This window comes from Aulonocara sp. 'chitande type north' Nkhata Bay, linkage group LG4, assembly GCF_057382095.1.
Source record: "Aulonocara sp. 'chitande type north' Nkhata Bay isolate Kocher_YH1m ecotype deep benthic linkage group LG4, A_spYH_male_GT1.1, whole genome shotgun sequence".
Lineage (NCBI taxonomy): Eukaryota > Metazoa > Chordata > Actinopteri > Cichliformes > Cichlidae > Aulonocara > Aulonocara sp. 'chitande type north' Nkhata Bay.
Window position 1 is genome coordinate 27,870,385 of NC_141347.1, and position 15,795 is coordinate 27,886,179.

The 15,795-nt window shown below is 41.2% G+C and overlaps 3 protein-coding genes across 7 annotated transcripts in view; 1 reads left to right on the forward strand and 2 right to left on the reverse strand.

The window, feature by feature from the left end:
* Positions 1 to 5,412, forward strand: part of rhbdf1a (rhomboid 5 homolog 1a (Drosophila)) — a 33,775-nt gene extending 28,363 nt beyond the window's left edge. For 3 of the 4 annotated variants that reach the window (XM_086289629.1, XM_086289628.1, XM_086289630.1), the window contains one exon: positions 13 to 5,412. In XM_086289629.1, the coding sequence (XP_086145755.1) occupies positions 13 to 432 (420 nt within the window). In that variant the 3' untranslated portion in view covers positions 433 to 5,412. The remainder of the gene's footprint in view (positions 1 to 12) is intronic. The other variant, XR_015128845.1, reaches the window with a different exon arrangement.
* On the reverse strand, positions 1,093 to 2,560 carry aanat2 (arylalkylamine N-acetyltransferase 2). The gene is made up of 3 exons (XM_086289634.1): positions 2,182 to 2,560; positions 1,869 to 2,023; positions 1,093 to 1,776 (listed from the first exon to the last, which is right to left on the reverse strand). The coding sequence occupies exons 1-3, from the start codon at positions 2,348 to 2,350 to the stop codon at positions 1,471 to 1,473; spliced, it is 630 nt and encodes a 209-aa protein (XP_086145760.1). The 5' UTR covers positions 2,351 to 2,560; the 3' UTR covers positions 1,093 to 1,470.
* On the reverse strand, positions 5,235 to 13,017 carry mgrn1b (mahogunin, ring finger 1b). 2 transcript variants are annotated; one of them, XM_086289633.1, is made up of 17 exons: positions 12,639 to 13,017; positions 11,835 to 11,953; positions 11,621 to 11,709; positions 11,375 to 11,521; positions 10,654 to 10,771; positions 10,464 to 10,530; positions 9,825 to 9,868; positions 9,680 to 9,727; positions 9,213 to 9,281; positions 8,970 to 9,129; positions 8,758 to 8,867; positions 8,409 to 8,623; positions 7,916 to 8,027; positions 7,792 to 7,837; positions 7,605 to 7,709; positions 7,196 to 7,241; positions 5,235 to 6,941 (listed from the first exon to the last, which is right to left on the reverse strand). In XM_086289633.1, exons 1-16 carry the CDS (start codon positions 12,724 to 12,726, stop codon positions 7,201 to 7,203), a joined length of 1,578 nt encoding a protein of 525 aa, XP_086145759.1. In that variant the 5' UTR covers positions 12,727 to 13,017; the 3' UTR covers positions 5,235 to 6,941; positions 7,196 to 7,200. The 2 variants fall into 2 exon arrangements, with proteins under 2 accessions (XP_086145759.1, XP_086145758.1); XM_086289632.1 differs by lacking the exon at positions 7,196 to 7,241.
* Between the last annotated feature and the right edge of the window lie 2,778 nt (positions 13,018 to 15,795).

The window sequence follows — 15,795 nt, forward strand, 5'->3', positions numbered from 1 at the left end:
TCTTTGTCTCAGGTGGGTCCAGCTGGCTCGCAGTTTGGGATTCTGGCCTGCCTGTTTGTGGAGCTGTTTCAGAGCTGGCAGATCCTGGCCCAGCCCTGGAGGGCCTTCACCAAGCTGCTGTGTGTGGTGCTCTTCCTCTTTGCCTTTGGGCTGCTGCCCTGGATTGACAATTTTGCCCACATTTGTGGCTTCATCTCTGGCTTCTTCCTGTCCTTCGCCTTCCTACCCTACATCAGCTTTGGCCGCATGGACCTGTACCGCAAACGCTGCCAGATTATCATCTTCCTGCTGGTGTTTGTTGGACTCTTTTCAGGCCTCGTGGTGCTCTTCTACGTCTACCCAATCAAGTGTGAATGGTGCGAGTTGCTCACCTGCATACCCTTTACAGACAAGTTCTGCGAGAAGTATGACCTCAATGCTCACCTCCACTGAAGTGTGAGCACTGCAGGAAGGCATCAGGTCAAAAGACACGGACTGGCTGGGGGATTGTCTCCCTCTTCTATGTGGACTATGATAATATGCTTGTGTTATTTTACTCAATATGAATACCCATACCACTCATCATAAGGACTTATTTTCATCATCACTCCTTCACTGTCGAGTGAAACAAAGCTAAGGCACTTGTGAACCTCACCAAAACACCTAGCTGTCCTGCAGAAATGAGAAAAGCCAGCGCTGGAACAATGAAGATTTTCTTTCCCCTTTTTTTGTACATTCACCCTCCAGGCAAAAGATTTATTAATATTATTATCCAGGCAACCTCATACAAAAGCAGGGACAAAAATCAGATATTGATACCTTTGGTGCCTTGTTGATAAATGTACCAACTACTGCCATATTTTTGTTACATTATGCTGAGCACTCGAATGTTATCTCTCCTTTTTTTTTTTTTATTGCTTCTCAAGAAGTGATTACTGTTTTGAACACGGTAGTGTTTTAGCTACCTGTCTACTCACATGTATTTGAAAAGAAAAGTAAAAAAAAATCTACAAAATGAAAATGTCTGCCTCTCCTGCTTGAGCACATGATGAAGATCGCTTTAAAGTATTTAAACTCATAAGAATTCAAACAAAACCACAACAAGCTATGGGATTGTATTACAGCTTGGATTTGTATGGTTTATAAAAATAGAATTGTATTTACACTGAGATGTTGTTTACAGTAATTGCCTTCTATAATAATTAAAAACATTATTAATCTATTGTACAAGTGACAGAAGACTAGATAAATAGATAACTGAGAAAAGCAACAGGTTCATTTTGTTGCTTGAGCACCTAAATCCACTGTTGTTCCCCTCAGGCCTTAACACAGACTTAACTCCATGTTCAGTGGATCAGGGGACGCATTAGGATACTGAACCCAGGCCAGCTATATTCGTGTCCTCTTTTCTCCTGCTGCAGTATTTTGTGCTTGACAAGAGTCCATGTTAGAAATAAGTGGAGTGGAGAGTGCAGGGTAAGGATTGAAGGACTAGCAGTCGCTGTTCCGCCGTGAGTACGCCTGTCCAGATAGAGTGTACTCCATCTCTTGGAAGTGCATGTTAGATACTGTGATGGCTGATGGCCCTATCTCCTTGAAGCCAGCCTTGAGGTAGAAGGGCACGAGGAAATCCTCGCAGATCAGCAGAGCTCGACGGAGGCCTGGCATGCAGCTCACGTACTGCAAGTAGCGCCACAAGATGATGGAGCCCTTTCCCTGCTGGCGGCAGTGGCGGTGCACAGACAGCACATGGATGTGCACAGTGGAGCTGTCTGGGACATGCTGAGTCATGGCCTCCTGGTTAAATAGAAGTAATGTTATTAAAAAAAGAAAATGAATGAGCCACAGAATCACAGTCATTTCACCAAAATCAGGCAATTGTGAAATACCTGTGAAAGCCTCTCCTTGTCCCAGCCAGAGCCGATGATGAAAGCTACCAGCTGTCCCTCTTCAAACCAGCCCAGAGACAGCTCAGGGCACTGACCCAGGAAGTTAAGAACTTCATCCAGGGTAAGTGGACACTCTCCAGACACAGATATAAATGCTGGGGAGGATTTTAGAGAGTGCGTCAGTTTGTGGGAGGAATGAAAATGAAAGCATGAAAGAAATATGCTCTCACTAACTCTGTAAATGGCACTAAGATGAAGTTACACATTAATATGTTGCTTATATGAAATGCAACGATCTTGCCTAATGACTTGCCTTCTCTTTCAATCTCGAACACACTGATGGCATCCTGTGGTGTGAGGTTCCTGAACTCGCTGGCTGGGAGTGTGTGCCGCCTCTGTTGCAGAGAGCTGTCCACCCTGACAGGTGTCTTCTGAAAGAAGGGTTTGAAGAACAGTAAGCCACTGACCTGTTGTGTCATCATGCCTCAATACAGCAACAACAGGAGCTTCTGATTATTTTACACAGTTCCTCCTGTGAGTCTGTCTCCTTTTTTCCAGCCTTTTTCTACTAGAACTTTTAGTAGCAGTCAGATAAAGTTAAACCCTGCAAACAAAACCTCCCGTGCCCTGCTTTTCCCACAGCTCTGAGTCCAGTCTTAGTCACCTCAGCTGGCAAGATGCTGACCTTCTCGCCTCCCCCACTCTCTCTCCCTCCTCCTCTTTTTTAACTGATCTCTAAGTGGCTGCTTCCAAGTAGGATAGCTGTCTGTGCACGTGCCACCGAAGTCTTTAAATCCTCTAACGTTAAACAGCAGACTTTATTGTTCTTGCTGTATTTTTTATGCGCTTTATACTTTGGATTTGGTTTGCACTGCCACATTAAGAGATTGACAAGTCTGTAGCTGCAGCAGTTCAGTGAGAATTTTTTACTTATTAGTATTCAGAAAGCTTTAATCATTCCAACACTGAGATAAACATTTGAATCAACCTCGTGTCAGAGTAGTTACAGAAGTCTTTTTTTAGTTTTTCCCTCTGTGTTAGAATATCTTTTTGTAATGGTAATATCCTGCCTGCACAGATGGAATAACTCAGGCAGATTAATTGTAAAACTGTGAACCTTCAGTATGAAAAAAAGTGTGTTGTTGAGATACTAGTTTTCATGGGCACATGGATATTGGCACATGCACATTTGCATGTCCTCTGGGTTTTGTCTTGTTCAGCGTGGGGATGTGCAGGACATGGTGTGACTGTTGTGGTGATGCTCGTGTTTTTAGAGACCAAGGGCGTCCGGGCTACTTTGACTGAACTGAGTAAGGAGGAGAGATTTTATGCGGATTGCTGTGGGGGTGATTTCATGCCTTAAAGAGATTTAGCACAGGCTAATTAAATGAGAGCGCACGAGCATCAGCTGGCCTTGGGTAAACATGTTTACACAGACGTGTTTAGCTGTCAGCACAACAGTAGAATTTCAAAGGACACTTTGAGTTCACTCTACAGCAAACCACTTCATGTCATGAAATAAAACCACAGTGCTCTATATCACAAATTCTGTGGATGTGTATGCATTGCATTCCTAAACTTCTTCATCTAATAAACTTTTTCATTGGATTTTCCTTTGTTAAGACTGAAAAAAGAAAGCCTTATTTCTCTGGCCCCAAGAGTTTTATATTTTATACTGCAGTTATTTGGCTGTACAAATACTTTCTCCAAATGGCCTCAACTATTAAAAAAGGAACATTATTATTAGGGATTACTGCTTCATACCACTCCTCCCTTTGGCCTTGGGCTGTAATGATGTTTTGTAAATCTCATTTATTCTGTGTTATCTGGACAGCCTGCTAATCACAAATACAAGAACATCTATGTGAGCCGGATCATCAGATGTCAGGCATGTACACAGCCAGAGATTGCGTTACCTTTTCTGACCTGGGAATCGTTCAGTGCTGAACACACTGTTACAGTTAAACAGTGACAGAGTTGACTTTCACTCATTCAGACAAATTTAGAAAAGGAAACGAACCTCTGACGCTCAAAGGTGTAAGCATGTGAAAGCTTATTAAACTCTGACGTTATGTAATTTAGCCTCGCTGACCCACTGACCAAAGTGTCATAGATCTAATCTAATGTGTGTGCGCGCGTGTGTGTGTGGATACACACATACTGCACACATGCACATTTCTACAGTGTATTATGTTTTTACAGGCTAGCTTGAAGCGAGCTTGTGTAACCAAATCCTCATTAAACTTTAAACTGGCTTACAGCTGTTGTTGTCTGAGCTGGGCAGCAGCTAATCATGACTGCAGAAAAGCTCTGAGACATTTTGCATCAGACGGGTGGAAAATTCTTACTGAAATGAGCTGTCGTTCATTTATTTATTCTTCTGGGATACATTATATCCATTTATTTAAATATCAGACTAGACTTCATGTTTTAGATGTTCTGGTGATTTAATTGTTTATTTTAATATGGGTGTAACCTCCTATGTGTGTTATCATACATATATTTGCACATTCATGCATATGTAGGTTCAGGATAGAGAATTCACTCAGACCTTCTTCACAGTCAACGCTCCCTGTGAAAAATACACTGAAATGTGATCCAAAGCTACACGTTTCCTTGGCCATGTGGCCAGTAGAGAGCAGTGTTCACAGTGACAGAAGACTCCTTATTGTCATGTTTATACACAATAAAAGATATAATCCAAAGTAGCAGAGTGCTTAAGTGTAATTCTAAAACCCTGTGTCAGGTGCTTGGTCTTCATAATGACAGAAACAGAGTATGCACACTTTTAATTTTATTTGATAATATACATAATATTTATTGATACTAGACTTGCCAGTATTCTGTTTGCTATTGTGCACACAGCAAAAAAGAAAAAAAGAAGAGAAGACAGACTTTGATAACTTTGAATTTTTCTTTGCTTTTCATCCGTTTACATGACGCAGTGCATAACATAGGAAACTGTGCTATCACTGAACCTTTTTGGGTGTGACCAAGTATTTGTCTACATTTAAAGAACACAGATTTGTATGTTTTTATCAATTTCAGGACCAACATCTTCATCTGAAGCTTGACAGATTTAATTGATATTGAGTGATGACTGCAAACATCATTTTACATCTCTTATGTTCTTCATCCACTACTAAACGTGTGTGCTTTTCTTCACGATGCTTGTAATTACCTTGTAAAACTCTGAATCCTTAAACTTCTGGGCTAATTTCCTACATCTACACAGTAGCAAATGTCACTGTTTTACTGTCAAAAACTTGTACATTTGTCAGCATTAAACTGTAATCTGTGAGCTCTACAGCATAATATTGTCTTAATAGAATTGTGTTCTTGAGATGATCAGCAAACAACTTGCAGTTGAAGTAATGACTCTTTCTTTATTGTTATACACATGCTGCTATACACACACGGGAAGAGACAGGTATTGATTTTACAGAGAGCCAAATACCACTTAGTGTGGAGTTATCCTGGATACCAGGTCAACAGTGGTCAGAACGGGAAGGCACAGTGTCAAGTTGAAATGGCACAGAAAAGGAGGGAGTAAAGACAAAATAAGCACGTTACCAAAAGTAAAAAAAAAAAACCATTCAAAGGAGTCAGAGGTTTAAGCATCTACAAATTCACATGCAAATGCGAGCCCAATTATTAAGATGCATTTGCCTTTGCATCTATTGCATTGGATGCCTTCCTTTCAAAAACACAATTGTTACGAGGAGAACCCACTTGAACCTAAACACTAATATTGAATGCATAATCAACACATGGCAATAACATAGTAAATGAACAGTTCAATTGAATATTGCTCAATAACAACATACGTTTTTCCAGTAGCATGAAGTTTGCGATACGAAAAAAAGGCTCTGTACATCAGCATAAAAAAAATCCTGTCTACGGGCTGAAACTGTTGTATACTGTGGCATTTTTAAGAACACTAATGTCCATTGCAACAAGCAGGCAGCCACATTAATTCAAGGCACATAGATCTATATGCAGTGTGCTACACGTACACAACCAAGGTAAGTACAGTCGCTGCAGCCACACAAACACGTGACCCCTTTTTTTGCAGCTACATCACAGAAGCAGACACTGGCATTGCCACGGAAAAAAAGGGACTGTAGAAAGTTGCCACATATACCACGAGCACCCTTACTGTGCCACACTAAGTCAGCAAACATGTAGGTGCAGCATCTATGCTTGTAGCAGGCTTTAGCTATCTTTGAGTTCAGCTGTTAGGATGTAAATCTGTAGCTCTTTTTGATTATCAAAGTCTTAAATATTGTGCATGTTAACTGAATGTAGTTCCTTTATTTATATTTTTTTATATATTATATAATATATATATAAAAAAATGTACAATTTTAAAGGCAACTACACAGGACTCTAGTTGTAATACATAGATATATAGTTTGAAATGATAAAACCATGTGTTGATGTTTTAGACAGCAGACAGCTTAAGACATATGTCATTATATACTTTTGTTGTGAGGAATGAATTAACTGATTTTGTTGGGAGAGCAAAATCACCTCAAATGGCCACACGGATACACAAGTAATACAAATTCTTTAGAATTTAGTGTCAAAAACTTTGATACAGCGTTAATTTAAAGTAAGTGCGCTTAAAAGCACCACCATGACAGGTAGTGAAATTTCTCTGGAATAAACAGTACTAAACAACAACTCGACGACTGAAGACCATTCGAGAGTTAATAAAAAGCTGGGGGGAGTTGATCTTTTTTTTTTAAACTTCAGTCATAGAACAAGCCATCACAAACATCTTTGCGACCGTCCAATTTCTTTTGTTTTGTCAAGAGATGCTGATGGAATAAACAGAGTCCTGCCTCACTCTTGTTAACTTCCTTTCGGGGCTGTTGTCAGCTCTGATCACGCAAGCAGAAGACTGAGCTGTGGGGGTGAAAGGAATGAAAGAGCTGGATGATCTCTGAAGCAAAGATGGGAGGAGTTAGTGGATGAGATGTTCATCTTCCATATGAAGGCTGCTCGTGGGACACAGGAGAGGCTGGCTGGAGCAGTTTGTGCTCTGACTTTTCAGGCTTTCTGATGACCCTGGGGTTGGAAAAAGGGGAAACAATCAATAGATAAGAAACATAGTTAAAAGTGAAGTTTCCTTTCAGACTTTCAGTAGGAGAACAAACTGTTCTACACCAGTTTGGCCTTGCAGGCATTTAATTGTTGATCATAACAGAACATATCACTGCTGGGGGGAGGTTTCTAGCTGTGAATGATAGCAGTGAATGTTACCATTATCATCAGTAGAGCTCATACACAGAGAAGCAGAGCAGACAGGAAAGCCTACATACCACAGTTATTCCTCCATACCAATAGAGCAGGAATCAGGACCTAGAGCTGGCCAAAGTGAGATGGTAAAAAGAGACAAGATGGCAGGGAACAGAAGAGGGGGGGTAGATAACACACAGAAGCACCAGAGCACACACGTTAGAGGCAAAGCACACAGAATTGCAGCCTTAAAGTCCAGGGTTAAAGAAGAAAGACACTGAGCTAAAGTACCAGAGGGAATATTTAACTTCCAGTCAACAGTGACAAGTCTTCACTTTGTGAAGACCTGATTTGCTCTAAGCTTTCATCGGAAAGTACAGGTCCAAAGTTTAAGAAATGACACATCTTTCATTTTTATCACTTCTTCCTTAATTAAAAGGATCCTTGTAAGGGCTTTTTTTTGTTCTTCGTCCCAGATGGAAAATCTCTTACCTGGCAAAGACAGATCACCTGGTGGGTCACTCTCTGTTTTGGTCAAGCTACTGTGTTCACTGATGCAGTCCTGCAGAATGTCTCCTCCAGAATGCATCCTGTCCTCTGGATACCAACAAAGTCCAGAATGTCATCACTGTCACTCAAACACATGACTGTTCACTGAGAACCAAAGGAGAAAACTCACCTTCATCTGGAGACAGGGATTCTGCCACGTCCTCAGTCGCTGTGGCCTGGAAGAATAAAGGAAGGTAGGTTTTTGTCTGTACTGGTGTCAGAGCTTAATGTCAGTTAGTGAAGAAGAAGCTTACATCTGTGGGGGCGGGGCTACTGGACAGAAGAGTGTGTGGCTGAGCATCAGACATCTCCGACAGCTTCTCTTCATCCTCCTCCTGGATTGGAGACGATGGAGACCTCAGGGTGCTGGAGGGGAACAATGCAGAAAAATAAGAAATACTTAACTATACTATTAGAAGTGGTAATTTAATTATTCACGGTGACATTCATGCACAGAATTTGACTTTGACAAAAATATTCTAGCCCTTAGATAAGCCCTTGGGCCTTCAGCCTCTAACAGGCCCATTTTACATGATTATGTCAGCTCTAAATTTTCCTCTAAAAAAGAAAATTTGCTGGAGGCATAAAGATTAACTAAAAACACAGCTCTTTACAGGAAATGGATAAAGGGGTAAATCTGATTACTGGCAGAGTCTCATGGGAAATGATGTTTGACACCATTACATGCTATCCAATTTCCTACCTAAACCAGATTACTTGCAGTAAAGATTTTATGTCTTAGATTACCTGTCAGGTGACTTGCTGACTTTGCCTTTCTGCAGACTTCCATCGCTTAAATGCTCTGGAGAGCTTAACTGTCTGTTGTCCCCTCCCAGACCCCCAGAGAAATTGATGTCGTCATAGAGGGGGGCTGATGGGATGGCAGGAGACACCGAGCGCAAACCATTCAGGGCCTCTAACAGTGAGATGGGCTCGAAGCCAGGAGGAACTGAGTCTGTGCCCTGCAAAAAGTCAGTGAAAGAGAAAAGTGGATTTATTGTTGATCTTAATATTATAATAAAGATTTCAAAAATTTTTTTTTTACAGTTAATGCAGTTAGGTAAGATGCACAGCTGGTTAAAAACATATATCTTACTGAGTGCTCATCGTGGTCCATAGTCTGAGCCAGAACTGGACTAAAGGACACGGGAGAAAGAGCTCCAGGCTTTTTCCTTACAGCTCTGATCTGAAGCAAGGCTCTGAAGGCTGGAAAGCAGATACATTCATTAATGAATTCATTGATTGAATCTAAACCTGCTCATATAGCATGACACAACTTTTTTTTTTTAAGAAAGTAACACTTCTTACGCAGCCTGCAGATGGGGCAGTTGTTGGCCTGGTACCGCAGAGTGTCCGCACAGGAGTTGCAGAGACAAAGGTGTCTGCAGGGCAGGATAAGCGTGTCTCGCAGGTCAGACAAACAGACGACGCACTCGTTGCTGTTGTCACTGTTCTCATCATCAGATGGCTAAAGAAGAACAAAAAGGCTTACAAATCAATCACAGCCAACTTTTTCCAACATCGTGATTCTTCTCAGTTAGCAATTCCAACCTTAGTTTCTTGGTTGTTTTTGTTCTCGATTCCATAAATCTCCTGCAAGAGGTAGCTTACACGGTCCACCTGAGAAAAAAGTAAAAAATGAAATTCAACATTTAGATTTTATAAAAAAAATATCCACATATTCTTAAAAGTTTGAAAGAAAACCCATTCACTACAAATGACTGTAAATCTGTTATGTATACTTAATAACATTAAAGTAGTGCTTGTCGCTCAAATGTAGAATAAATAAATACATTCAGAGTCTAAAGCGCAGGTTTACAATCAAGTCTACTTTAGAGATTGGCACACATCTGCTCACATGCTTTCACAGGCTGAAACATCCACCTTTCACCTGCTCTTTGATAGAAACATGCCACACATGGGCTGGATAAATAACTAACGGCTCAAATATGACTTTACTCTAAACTTCAATAACTTATAATAAAACAAGACTGAAATAAAAACCTTTATAAACTTACAATTTGCTTCTGCTTCAGAGGTTTCACTGAGAAACTCCCATCAACATGCTGGGGGGGGGGACACAAGACATGTTTTAGCTCATATAAATAGTAAACATGCTCTCTACATGTTAAAATTATTTATTGTTTTTTAACATATACATACTCTTTCAAATGCTGCCAAAAGCACATGGGCATGTCCAAGACAATCTTGAAAAAAACAAAACATCAAGATTATTGAGGTAACAATGAAACTGTGATCGTAGTCCATTACTTTCAAATGTTAAAAAGGAGCCCACTGAGAGACGATTTCCAGCTTTTTAATTTTATTTTTTTGACTCCACTATAGTAGCTTTGCATGACTCAGAGTTCAAAATTATTCTATTTATCTTAAACAAGGCAGTTTAGCTTTTCTTTCTTGAAGGTCACCCTCCCTTCTAACCTTCCTCTGATTGGCTGCTCATCCCAAAAAGAAAGTTCATGGGGGTGGCTCTCCTGTTTTCACAAGAGAAAAACTGTTTGCCTGAGATGACTATATAAGGGAGATCTGCTTCCTCTGATATCATATAGAAGCAGAGAAAGGAGTCAGAAACCAAACACTTAGAGCACCTAAATGCCTAAACTTTTGGCTCACAAGAATTACCTGTACATAAACTGACCAAATTATCTAAAACTTTGGCCATGTTTGCTGTAAACATCTACAACTGTAGCATATATTAAAGACAAAATGTAAGAAAAAGTTCAACAGTCCCCTTTTTAACAGAGTCAATATTGGTATTAGTCCTGTGCAGCTCCAGCGACTTACCGTCCCCTTCATCAACCACAGCTTGGATCACCATGGGAAACACTCCTCGGTCGAGGTCGAAATTCAGCTTTAAAGGAGACAGTTACACATAAATAGAAGACATATATCAAATCAAACGTGGTGATGCAATGCTTTTTTATGTGCTAAATTAAACTGATTACAAAATGCATTAACTACTGCAAATGCTTACATCTTCTTCTTTCCATTCGCTGAAATCTATTTTAAAAGACGGCATGGAGAACTGCTGGCTCACCCCCCGCTTGTAATGCACAGTTTCAGAGGCCATCGACGGATCCTTTGGGCTGTACCTACATGTAGAAGACAGCAAAACTATCAAAGTTGACTTTGGAAATGACAGAAAAGGGAAGAAATATTCCAGTACAACCTGGAAACTTTTTGCTGCTGCACTTATACAGACATCAGCAATGAAGACTCAATGTGAACTAACACTTATATGTATTAAGAAATTCAGTACACTTTTTAAATAAAATCAAACTAAAGAAAATAGAAAACCAAGCACAACAGCAGCAGCCGCCGTCATTTTATGGATCATCTTGTTTGTTTCATAAGACGGCAACTTCAGACTATCACTTTCGTCTTTGTCTGAGTCTTATCTGGTATCCATGGTGACTGGTGGTTGCTAAGGACCCATTGCATCTATTCTAGACTTTGTGCTCTGGAGCTCAATCTCACACCCATAAAACAGCATTTAAATGTTTCTTGTTGTTACTGCTTCACATTAACATGAAGACGCTGTGTCAGAGCAGTATCAGTCTGTGTGAATGGTACAACTGATCCGCAGATGCATTTGCCCCATCTTTGTTTACTTCACACACGGCATGGATTTTTATTTAATAAGTAAAAAACCAGATGATGATTTGATTGTATTAATTGTAAGATTAAATCCTTACACTGCCATGCCATTGGAGAACTCCTCAAATGCCTGGCAGTAGAGGGTGATAGCCACTCGAGCATCAGCATCAAAAGTGAACTCCACACCATACTGGACCTTTGGTTTCCCGCCGTCCTCCGCCAGTGTGTCAGAGTCATCTTTATACCTACAATCCAGACATTTGACAAGGCTTAGGCCAATGTGACTGGCTTCATTAAAACTGTTATGGTGATGTTTCATTGTGATAGTGCCTTTATATCACTACCTGACCAAACGCAAAGAATCCTTCCTGATGTTCACCAGACTCCTCAGGGTTTTCACAGGCTCATGGGGTGCAGGTGTTACATATGGAAACTAGTGAAATAGAAGGATTTGAAATTATTGAAATAGTTCTACTGACCATTTTATTGATAAGAAATGTCAAACTGCTGTTGAAAATACAGTGCTAAACAGCAGGTTAAATAAACAACAGTTTTCACCTGCACTGGCCTATTTCCAAGAAAATTCAGGTCCATGTTTTCCCCAAAAAGGTATCCCTCTGGATGTGGCGTGTCAAATTTTTCTCCTCCCATGAAAAAGTGGCTGGCAAAATAATTCCCTGAAGGTGAGATATTTTAAAAGAAAAAGCGATGAACAGATTGGATGCACTCATGTTTAATAGTGCAGTCATTTCGGAAAAAGCAGCACAGCAACCTTGAAGCTTTAATTTTGATTCTTTTCAGCTATTTGTCAAATTTAAAATACTTCCATTATTCAGTTAATGCTAAGAAAACTAGTTTGGCAAGCAATAAAATGGTGGCTAAACTAGTTTATATACTCATCTTCACATTGTTTTTACAATGTGAAAAGATCTATATGCTATCAAACTGTGGTTTAAAGGTTATTGCTTTAAAGGGTGAGAAACATTTGATGACATAGAGGGTCACTACGTCAACATCTATGATTCCCCAGTTCTTAAAAGTCCATCTACTCATGATCATCCTGATGAACATCAAGACTGTCTGTCTGTAATAGCCTAATAAACAGCCATCGTGCTTTATCCTCGGTGGCAGCAATGTCCGACACACCGAAAATACTGTAAATCTGACAAAAATGTTTTATTAAGTTACCGTCTATTGGTAAAAAAAAAAAAAAAAAAAAAATCGCAATCACATATGTTTACAATCATTATTTGTCTGCGCGGCTGACGGTCATTAGCAGAAAGCGCATTTAGACCGCACTAGTTAGGAAGATGGGGGTTTATGACGAATATGATTTCATCGGAGACATTGACGATCATTTACCAGATTTCGGTGGAAATCGGTAAGCCGAGTTGGCTTGAATATCGATGTCTTCAACACCAGCGATTCTACGACTCAGGATGGACCCCATCTCTGCTTTCTCTGTTGGGTCGCTCGATATTAGCTCCAGTTAGCTAGCAGCGAACGATGCGTCGGCAGTTCCAACTTCCTCTGCCTTCAGTCTAGACTAACACCAAAACGATAATAACACCAAACACAAATACACGCTTTATTTATTCTAACATTTTACTCGCTCTGTTTGTTGGTGGCTACGCGGCGAAAAGGAAAACAAATCGAAACGAGCTGTTGTTTTGCCAGAGGAGAGCTAACAAAGCAGGGAGATACGCTGATTGGCTGTCGCCGAGCGTTCCGGAGCGTTCGCTCTGTGTGTAGGGACTGCCCGGAGGTCCACACGGAGCTAATTTAGTAACGAAGGGAAGGTGTCAGAGCACGGGCGTCAGCTCCAATCCAGCAAATTCAACGCTGTATGAACTACGTGTAGGAAATGTTTGACCTAGGGTTAGGGTGCTTCCCAGAGGGTCATACTGATTTCTATAAAGTTAGAAAGCAGCAACAAACTGCATTGCATGGTTACAGATTACATAAAAAAGTCTATCAAAGTAGTTGCACTTAAATTAGTCTACAGCTTGCCAGTTGACTGATATGTAGCACTTCCTAGGTCACTGATGAAGGGAATTTTCAATACAGAATCACTGAAGAAATCTTGAGATTCCTTAGCATAGTTATGATTTTTTGTGGGGTTGGTTCGTTTATCTTTTATAAAAATTTTGGTCGCCCTTTACCAGTCCCAGGCCTCTAGCTCCTTGTATAATTTTCCCATGTGTGCTTTAGAAAAAAATTATAAACGATGACAAGGCATAATGCTGCTCACTGATTGTCACCACTCTTGTCAGCTTAAAAATCTCTCCCATCAAAAGTGTTTTATTTAACTTTTTCTTTATAACATGGCAGCACAGTGTGTTGTTGGGGGCTTTTTGTCCCCTGGCAGGGTCTCCAAAGTGATCCTGGGTGAGGGACCAAAGAGGGATTCAAAAACCCCTATAAGCAGAAGATCAAGGGAACTGTTCCTGCCTGGGATAGGGTTACTGGTTACCCTCTCGGGACCCTGGAGTCAGGCCCAGCGAGGGGCAAACGTCTGGTGGTTGGGCCTCCATTGCTAAAACTGCTGCACTGAAGCTGCAGGGAAACAGGGAACCATCAGGCTGAAGAAGGAGTCTTATTGGGCTTTGTTAGCCTGTGGGACTTCAGAGGCAGCTGATAGGTACCGACAGGCCAAGAGGAACACAGCTCGAGCAGTGGTTGAAGTAAAAACTCGAGTGTGGAAGGAGTTCGGAGAGGCCATGGAAAAACACTTTTGGACTGCCTTGAAGAGATTCTGGCAAACCATCAGGCGACTCAGAAGGGGAAGTGGTACTTTACCTACATTGTGTATACCTGTGGAGGTTCTCAGTGCTCCACGTCATCGTAGTCAAAGGAGCTTGGAAAGAAAAGCGTCTGGACTTCTTTAAGTTTCTTGTGAACCCTAAAGAAGTCCAGACGCTGCTGACTTTGAAGGAAGACATTGTCGGGCTTTGGAAGGAATACTTTGAGGACCACCTTAATCCCACTGACACATCTTCTGTAAAGGTAGCAGCATATGGGGACAAGGGAGACAACTTGTCTATCTCCGGGGGTTACGCCACTGAGGCAGTTAAATAACTTCTTAGTGGCAGGGCTCCCGGGGTGGATGAGGTTAGGCCTGGGTTCCTGAAGGCTCTAGCTGTTGTTGAGCTGTCTTGGTCGGCACACCTCTACAATGTTGTGTGGAGATCAGGGGTTGTAACTCCTGATTACCAGACCTGGGTGGTGGTTCCTATCTTCAAGAAAGGGGACCGGAGGGTGTGTTCCAACTATAGGAGGATCACACTCCTCAGCCTCCCCAAGAAAGTCTTGCCAGGGTGCTCGAAAGGAGAGCCCATCCGTTAGTCAAACCTCAGATACAGGAGGAACAATGCAGTTTTTGTCCCGGTCGCAGAACACTGAACCAGCTTCACCCTCTTTAGGATACTTGAGAGGGCATGGGAGATTGCCCAACCAGTCTACATGGGTTTCCCTCGAAGTGTCTTATGGGAGGTGTTCCGGAGTATGGGGTGTCAGGCCATTCGATCATTATTCAACCGTTGCATGAGCTTTTGTCTGCATACTGTTTCTGGTGGGTGTTGGAGTCCACCAGGGCTGCCCTTTATCACACATTCTGTTCATAATTTGGTCCTCAGCTGGAAAAAGGATGGAGTCACCACTCTATGTCAGGGACAACTTCCTGCCCCAAGCTGAAAGATTTAGGTATATTTAGGTTTATTGTAGGGTCTACCTTACAATTCAAAAGCGCCTTGAGGCGACTGTTGTTGTGATTTGGCGTTATATAAATAAAATTGAATTGAACTGAACTGAGTGGTGGTGCACTGGAAAGGCTTGAGGAGGTGGCCGGGGAGAGGGAGGTCTGGCATTCTCTGATTAGGCTGCTGCCCCCATAAGTGGAAGAAAATGGATGGATAGATAGATGGAATTTGCAAGTTAAATGGACTGGTTCATATATAGTAATTTCCTATTCAGAGCTTTATATAATATCACCTGTTGCCCTGTGACAACTGGGATAGGCTCCACCTTCAGTGCAACCCTGATTTATATAAGAAAAAGAGAATACATTGACTTTATCTTTAAACACACTCTCTCTTCTCCTCATATTTTTCACCACTGTCAGAGCAACTTTAATTTTCCTTGATATTTCCACTTGCTTCATCTTCTACCACATCTTGTTGTAACTATCTGATACACAGACAGACCTCTACAAGAATGTAGCATAGTACAGAAATGATACAAGCTGGTTCAGTTCTCAACCTTTTTGGTGCTAAAGGACATCAGAGGTCATAAAAGATCAAAGCACAGCAGAATAATAGTGAATAGTAGGGCTGGGCCATATCATACCTTTCACGGTAATACCGATATAATGTTAGGCAACGATAAATATCGCGATACAATATGGGTAAAACGCGCATGTGCAGTGCCTTTGTTTTCATACGCACATGGCAGAAAAAGCATAATGACCGAGAATGAGAAGGGCGTTGAATGAAACAGATGAACCAGAATTGGTTTGTTAAAA